General features: G+C 53.7%; 1 protein-coding gene across 2 annotated transcripts; it reads right to left on the bottom strand.

Moving 5' to 3' along the window:
• Nucleotides 1-1,680: 1,680 nt before the first annotated feature.
• LOC105697431 lies at nucleotides 1,681-7,504 on the bottom strand. 2 transcript variants are annotated; one of them, XM_012420744.1, is made up of 8 exons: nucleotides 6,847-7,504; nucleotides 6,151-6,743; nucleotides 5,738-6,058; nucleotides 5,592-5,657; nucleotides 4,901-5,519; nucleotides 4,529-4,787; nucleotides 4,243-4,446; nucleotides 1,681-4,149 (listed from the first exon to the last, which is right to left on the bottom strand). In XM_012420744.1, the coding sequence occupies exons 1-8, from the start codon at nucleotides 7,001-7,003 to the stop codon at nucleotides 2,466-2,468; spliced, it is 3,903 nt and encodes a 1,300-aa protein (XP_012276167.1). In that variant the 5' UTR covers nucleotides 7,004-7,504; the 3' UTR covers nucleotides 1,681-2,465. The 2 variants fall into 2 exon arrangements, with proteins under 2 accessions (XP_012276167.1, XP_012276168.1); XM_012420745.1 differs by having other exon boundaries at nucleotides 4,952-5,519.
• Nucleotides 7,505-7,969: the final 465 nt, after the last annotated feature.

The following is a 7,969-nucleotide window of genomic DNA, read 5'->3' as shown; positions in this document are numbered from 1 at the left end:
TCATCTCCTTTCCTCCCCTTTGCTCGAGTTTATGCCCTCGAAAATGGAATGCCTTCCGGGTGGAGTAAAATCGCTCCTGTGGGACGATTCGCTAATTACGGGGACCTATCGGTTTCCCGGTAGGCGTGCGGAACCCACGCGGTTTTGTTCCCTTCGCGAAGGGAGCTTCGTCCAGGCGGAAAACCGGCGGAGGGAATCGATACGCATTATACATCCTACTTGAAATGAGTGCGGCCAGGCTGTAAGGCTTTCTGCTTTTATTACGCAATGTACAAAACGCTCGGCATACACGGTATGCAGTAACGAGGGAGCGCTCCCGCGAATTTACAGGTCCCCTTTTTTATTTCTTACGTTATCTTTTTTTCCTTTATCTAAACGATAAAAAGGGACGACGCCGGAGACGAGTCGACAAAACCGACCGTCCTGTCGATCGCCTTAGAGATCGGATAAGCGTCGATGCGATTTCCGCCGCATCGAGAAAAGACGCACCGCTAAAAACAAACGACTGGCTTACACTCGGACTGGAGAAACGGAAATAATAAATAATGCGTGTCGATTAATTAGGCGATATCCTCAAATCAAGGACGCTTCGTCGAGGACCCGCGTGGATAAAACAAGATGGCGCCCGGCTCAATCGGACTTCGATAAAACGAGATTCTATCAGAAATTTTCGCCCATCACGCATATCGTGGCAACGGATATTCGTTAGGTGAATTTAGAGGAACGTTTCCTCGGAACTATGGAACCTTTTGAAAGTCTCGTTTATTTTAGGATACGTCCATTTTTACGTGTATGTCCACTTCTGCAGGGGGAGTTCATAAATGAACATTTCTGAGGAGGAAATCGCGGGGCTTGGAAAAATTAGAAATTCGCCCTTGACTCTCCAGCATCCCCGGGGGTTCTCTTCATAAAATTGGAAACTCCGAATTCCCTGATAAAGTGAATCTACTCTCGATCTCTTGATAACGTGAATTCCCTCGCGATTTCTTGGGGCGCAAATTTATTCCCGCCGCCCCGATAACGCAAATCTACTCCCGCTGGTCGCGGTGGCACGAATAAACGAAAAGGAAGAAAAAACGGTCCAGGGTCTTCTCTCCGAAAAGTGGATCTTTCCTCGCGAGCCGCGCATCTCATTAAATGCGAGGCGTTCGCCGCTCTGCAACACAAGAAGAGAGAATTCGTCAGCCACAGGATGGCGAAGTCTGGCAAATGAGTAAATAGGAAGACAAAAAAACGAGTAAACGAGTGCACACGTAACGTCATGTAAAATCACGCGAAAGAAACCCCACGGGACGTGTCGCAAAGACGCCGCTGTTTTACCGGCCGCGTGAAAAAAAAAGAAAAAAAGAATAAAAATCCGGCCACCAGAGACCAATTACACATCCCATCCAGAAAGAGAGCATTTTATTAGTCTCCTTCCCACCAAGAGTCGCAACCTTAAGCCGTTAAAGGATATCGAGTGAAAACGTGGAATATTAATCATAAAGGAGGGGCCGGCCCCCGCAGGAAGTCAAGGGGCTTATAAACCGCGTCAAAGAGGTCGTAGATGAAAAACGGCGGCTCTGAGCTCGGGAGTCCTTCGAAAATCGAAATTCCTCCCCGGGTCGAGCGAAGAGAACCTCCGGAGTGTAGTGAGGCACTTCGGAAGAGTCTGGGGAGATGCACGAGGTGGACAGAACGTAAACACTGTATTTTATTAATACAATTCTAAGGTTCCAGGGTTGACATGGCTATTTTCGAAGGTGGCGGGAGGACGCGACGAGGATAAGCGGCGGTGGTCACGATGCATCTCGAAAACCGTGCATCGGACAGAGACCCAGAAAAAAGAGACGACATCCCTTCTAAACCATCTCCTGGGTGTCCGGTCCGTCCAGATGGGCCTAATCGGGGTGTCGCCACCTCCCCGGGTCCCGCTGGCGCCGACTGCATCTCGCAACAACGTGTATATGTATACATATATATACATATATATATGTATGTATGTATGTATATATATTCGTATTTATATCTATCGTATCGTTTCATATCGGTTTATGTATATATATATCTCGGCACACACGTATATACATATTTATATGCATACGTATCCGAGCCATGGCCGCAAGGAGGACGCAGGGCCCGGAGGGTGCAAGTACGAGTGGTACCGCGAGTCCGTCGTCCGGGTCACGACCCCGTGCCGACCCACGACCTCGAGGAAACGCGGCAAGGGGTCCCACAAGGTGGAGCCACCGAGAAGCCGGACGTTCCGCATAGATGACTAGTACCCATCGCGTCCAATCGCAGGGTCCTCCTCGAGGTCAGGGGTCGGCGGGGTACGGTAGTTTTCCAACGGGACGCCGACTAGGTCCGTGCCTTCCAGGGAGTGCCGACAAGGGCCAACCCCGAGACGGAGAGTTTCGCGAAAGGGCGCGAGGCGCTCTATATACAAAGGGGGCGTGCCAGGGGGCCCCGGGGTACGATCGGTTTTACCAGTTGGTACCGCGACCTCGACCCCGGAAGCCGCCGCCCCTGAATTGTCCACCGCGTTTCAGGCCCCTCGGGTGGAAGGTACCGACCGGTCCCCGAGGTCCCCTGTCCCAGGGGGCCCTGGGGCCTCCCCTGAAGCCGGCCCTACCCCGATGAGGTCCCCGCCAGGGCGGAAAAGGAGCGGTGGGCAGGCCGCGAGGTCGGAACGTCGGCGTAGCGTTGGGACCGTCGTACTCGTACACCACCGCGGGGTGCAGCTCCTGCGGCCCGTTAGCCCCGGGTCCAGGGCCGGGTAAGAAGCTGCCGAGGAACGGCCGCTTCTTCAGGGGCGATGGCGTGGCCTCCCTGAGCTCGGCCAGGCTACCGTTGGCGGACTGCCGGTCGCCTCCGTTCGAGTTCATCATGGCTTGGAGCTGCTCGGAGAGCTGCCGCGGTGGCTGCGTCGTCCCGGGGTCCGGGTCGTGCGGCTCCATGATCTCGCGACCCTCCGGGCTGATCTCCTCCTGGGAGTCCACGCGAGCAGGCCGGCCCTCTCCGGGCGGAGCCGGCTCCTCCTCGTTCCGCCGCTCTTCCTCCTCTTCGTGCGCGTCCCTCAACGCCTCCTGGGGGCACTCCTCCGGCTGCTCCGGGACGACCTCTTCTTGGCAAGGCATCGACAAAAGTGGCGCGTCGTCCCGGTGGTCCTCCGGTATCGCTGGCTCCCGGTCCGGGTCTCGGTCCGGCTCCTGCATCTCCCGCTGGCATAGAATCTCTTCGAAGGGCCTCGACGGCGCGTCCGGGTCTGGCTCGCGACCCTGCACCAAGGACGGCTCCTCCACCGTCGACCGATTCTCGTGAACGTGCTCCTCCCGGAGGACGTCCTCGAGTTGGTCGCTCGCCAGCCGACCCTCGTCCTCCGGCAGGCCTATCGGCATGCCGTCGTCGTCGAGGACGACCACGGTATCCGGTGGTTCCAGCAGGTAGGGCCTACTCTTCGATGGGCCATCCGGGAACCTGGTGTTCCTGCGCTCATCCGCGAGGTTGCGGTGCTGCATCGAATTACCGTGGTCCTCGGAGAAGCGGTCCCGTCGGTTTCGGAACCCTCTTCCACGGCCGCCTCCCCGATCGCCCCTGTGGAACATCGGCGAGTCCCGGTGATGGTGCTCCTGCTGCTGGAACCTGCCGTGGGGGAACTTGTCTCCGTGGAAGTCCGGCACGCTGCGCCGACCGTGCTGGTTCTCGTGGAACTCCTGCCGGAACTCCGACTGCCGACCCTGATGAAAGTCCTGCTGGAACTCCTGTTGGAAGTCCTGTTGGGATCCCTGGTGGAACTCCTGTTGGTTCTTGCCGAATCCGGGGCCCTGGCCCTTGCGAAAGTTCGGGCGGAACGGCTCGCCGACGCTGCGCCGGAAGTCCGGCTGGTTCGCCTGGAAGTCCGGATTCCTTCCCTTGTGGAACTGGGGTGGAGTCTGGTGTGGACCCTGGTCCATCTGCGGATTCGGGCCCAACTGACCCATCGGCAGTGGGATCGCTCGCATGTCCATATCAACGTGGTGCGTGCCCGGCGGCTGCTGAGGAGGTCGCACGTCCCGGTCTTGAGGGCGCACGTCCACCAGGACTCGGCTCTTCTGCTTGTTCTCGCCCTCGTCGTCCGACATCTCCATGTCCACGCTCTCGACGATGTCGCCGGGCTGCAGTTGCTGCCTGTAGAATCGATAGAAAAAAAAAGACAGCGTCGGAATCAAATAGAAAATTGCCGAAAGAATCCCGCGTCTACTTCGCTCTTCGGCAACTCACCGATAGTCTTGGTCTCCCGTGGGCCACATGCCGGCATTGTTGGGGAGAGCTGGCATGAGAGGAGCGTTCACCGATTGAATGGGAAGCTGATGATGATTCGCCGGGCTTCCGGTGAGGCTGATGAGGTTGCGATGGTCCACGTCGGCAGCCTTGGCCAGCCGATGGGACAGTTGCGACTCGACGGACATCGGCAAGGGTATCATTCTGCCGTAACAAAAATCACAAGATCAAAATCTAGGGCCGTTGAAAAAATTCCAACCTAAGCCCGATCTTATTACTCCATTACCTGTGGTCGACGTCGCTACTGCTGCTCAGCAGCGACTCCTGGGGCTGCGTGTCGTTGTACTCGACGGGGTCCTGGAATCCCGACTTCTCGTACATAGGCGGAGACTCCGGAGTCTCGGACAGGATGTCGCTTTTCCCCCTGGCCACTGACCACGCCGATTCGCTTCCAGACTCCCATCGATCGTTCCCCGAGTCGCCCCACAGAGACTTGTTCCTCTCCTCGATCTCTCCCGGCCATGACGGGTTCATGCTATTTTTTCCTGCAAATCGGTCCATCAATTAGTAACCTATTAATGGCGATCGAGACAAAGGAAGACGAAGACTTAGGTTCAGAGATATTCCATGAGACGTTAAAGGCTAAGCATGAGTATACCCCAAGTTTGGAAAGCGGCGAATCTCTTTGGCGAAGGGAAATCGTCCTCACCCTTCTCGTCCCACTTGGCAGGGTCCTTGGACAGGTCGCTAGTCGGCGTCCAAGTCGGGAACTTCGGTGGCAGTTTGTTGTAACAATTCTCGTCGTCGAGGAATATTGGCGGCGGTAACGGCGGAGGTGGTAGCGGGTTTACGGTGTTGCTCACGGGATTTACGGAGTTGTCGAAGGGGAGGACGACGTTGCTCTGGCTGTTCTGGCTGGAGTAGGGGGACGGAGTGTGGGAGTCCCTTGTTATGCTGCGGACCGGCAACGGAGTGCTGTGACCGATTTGCCCGCAATTGTTGAGGCCGCCGATGGGTGTGCCGGGCCCGCTGAGCATCCGGTTCATAGCCGGAGTCAGTGGCACTTGTCCCATCACCGGGGAGTGCCCGTAGTCCGGACGCTGCGGTGACTCCAGGTTGTTGTCTGGAAGATCTAACCCGAGGCCGGGGATACCGGAGGGATTTGGTGCTCCTTCCGATGAGGGAAGCACCGTTTTGAGGAAGCTCGATATGTTGAAGCTATCGTTACTGTTCTCCGCCTTTGACGGACGCATGTTGATGACTTCGATAGGCTTTGCCTGCAAAAGTAGTATTATTAATAATTGACCGAAAATATTCAATTAAACTACGGCTGTCCGCGGGATAAGCACCTCCAGGGAATCGTTGTATTGATTCAGAATAGTCGGAGTTGTCGATCTGTCGTTGAACAAATTTCTCTGAAATGGAATGTAGGCCAGGTTATCGATGATGTCTTCGGGTTAAAGAAATCGAAAATTTTTTTTTCCAATGATCTTACCATATCAAAATCCATGTTTCCTCCCATAAAGGATGAAAAATTGTTGGTGAAGTCTCCGGTAACACTTCCCGATTGTCCATCAGGTGCTGGCACTGGCATTGGGTCGTAGTCTGGCCTGTACGATCCGTATATCGTGGGAGGTGCTATGTCGATTAGAGATTGATTTCCAATGTGATCGTCTCCAGGAAGGTCTAGATCGCTGTCGGGACTCGGAGAGGGTGCATTAATGTCTGGAGATGGGATCGGAGAGATCAGCGTAGGAAGTAATTCATCCAATTTCTTTTTTAGATTCTTCACTCGGCTCCCGAAATTTCGGTATGCCTGAGAAAAAGAGGGAAAGAATGTTACCATTCGAAATGGACTTAAAAAAAACATGTGCTAGTTGCCACGTCGCGGTCACACCATGTACTTACGTTCGTCACTATTTTAACTTCTCCCCTCTGCGTTTCGTAAAACTGATCTGCCTGTTCCAGTAATTCGAGAACTTGCGTCCTCTCTCGAATCTCTGCTTCCAAAGCACGTACATAGTTCTCTACGTTTCTAACGGCAATATCCACATCTTTTTCGGCATCCTCTACATGCCGCCTATCTTTAAGCGAGGCACACAACTCCTCCGCATTGTCAAAATCGATATTGCATTCTCTTAGATCACGTAACCTCGCATCCGTAGCTTGTTCTAAAGTTGCACAGGACCTCATAGTAGAGATAAGAAGCGCAGCCTGGAATTCCTCCGTCGGTACGACGGGTTGAGGGTCCTGCTTCTTCTTTGGTGCCGCCGATATTAGACCGGATAAGTCGGCTAAGAACTCCTCGTCGTAGACCTGCCTTTGATCCCATATCTTGAAAATTCTTAAAATACGGTGCTTCACCTTCTCGTCCCTGACCATTGTTGTTGCCCTCTGGAGAGTTATGCCCCATGATTCCACGAACTCAAAGTTCTTTCGTTTTGAATACTGGATCACATCATTTGCCAAATAAAACAATGTAAGACGGTGCTCCACTTTCACTGCAAAAAAAAACACACCGATATTAATACAATCTCTGCTGTCGACTACCGTTAACGCTCTGTCGTAAAGTAAAAAACTAGTCTTTAAAAAGCGCAGCTATACCTTTCTTTAAAACTTGCAGCCAAGTAGCAACGATCTTCTTGTGGTGCTGCCTTCTCTCGAGGCACCATGCCGAAAGACTTTGAATCGACTCCTGGGAATCCTTAAGGGTATGAAGCCTCCGTTCGAAGAGCTCCACATCGAAGTCGTTCGCAGCCATGGTTCACTCTTGCTTAGAGCACTAAACGAAGTCTAACACTCGAGTAGAGGTGCGCTTTTTAGGGCGAACCATCGAGAGGAGCGCCGGCAACGTGCAGGCGTCATTCTGGCGACCATCGCCGCACCAACCTAACCAAACTTCCGACCTCAAAAGAACGAAATCACTCCTCGAAGCGGGCGCTGCGCGTGTCTTTCCCTCGCCTCGAGCTTGCGGAAAGAAGTCCAGATTGCGTACCGGTTGACGAGCGCACCTGACAGGGAGAAATCCGTGAATCGCCAAAAGCGTTCGCCAAATTCTCTGGACCCGGACACGCCGACGAAGCGCCCGCGAATTCACAGAATCGAAGTTCCTTGCACTCGGTCGGTCCAAAGGTCTCGCACTCACGGACAGGAACGCCGATTCTTCCGCAAATCGCGTCTCGTGACGATGCAATGCTTGCCGCATTCACCAGTTAATTATTGTTTAAAACTCGCGTGGTTCGTAGGGCCGATCGCGAAAACAAGAATCCGCCATCTTTTTCGGGGACCGCGGGGACCAAAATACGAGCGCGCAATGGGCGGCGATGGCGGACAACATCCGCCGGCGCGAAATTCAAATCCCTCGCTCGTCCACTTCATTCCCTTTCAAAATCCATTTCTAATTACCAATTGCGCCAAAGTCACGCGATACGACGGCGCATTTCCATTTCGCCCACCGCCCATTTAAAAATCATTCTAAATAATCCCACGAGCTACTAGCGCCATCTACCAGTTGCCACTTGACCGACACTCCTGTTTCCACTTTACCGTTCACAAATACCTCGTCATATTAAATCATTTTACGACCTAAAAAAACTCCCGAAATATAATAACCCTTGAATCCAAGGTCTCTTCCACCCCGTAAACCTGGAAATCAAGTAATTTTGGGCAGGGAGTTATAGCGTATAAAATCAGAGGTGGAAGGAATCGTTCGAATTTGCCGCTTCGC

This window comes from Orussus abietinus, unplaced genomic scaffold, assembly GCF_000612105.2.
Source record: "Orussus abietinus isolate OABI.00-Male unplaced genomic scaffold, Oabi_2.0 scaffold92, whole genome shotgun sequence".
Lineage (NCBI taxonomy): Eukaryota > Metazoa > Arthropoda > Insecta > Hymenoptera > Orussidae > Orussus > Orussus abietinus.
Note: the sequence above shows the minus strand (reverse complement) of the source record. Positions and strands in the feature narration are given on the sequence as shown.

Bases quoted from the DNA above. Each gene is read 5' to 3' on its own strand.
- LOC105697431 (XM_012420744.1), bottom strand. From the start codon at position 7,003: ATGGCTGCGAACGACTTCGATGTGGAGCTCTTCGAACGGAGGCTTCAT. The intron at 5,520-5,591 runs GTGCTTATCCCG...CTACTTTTGCAG, and splicing joins AATACAACGATTCCCTGGAG to GCAAAGCCTATCGAAGTCAT. The intron at 4,788-4,900 runs GTATACTCATGC...ACCGATTTGCAG, and splicing joins CGCCGCTTTCCAAACTTGGG to GAAAAAATAGCATGAACCCG.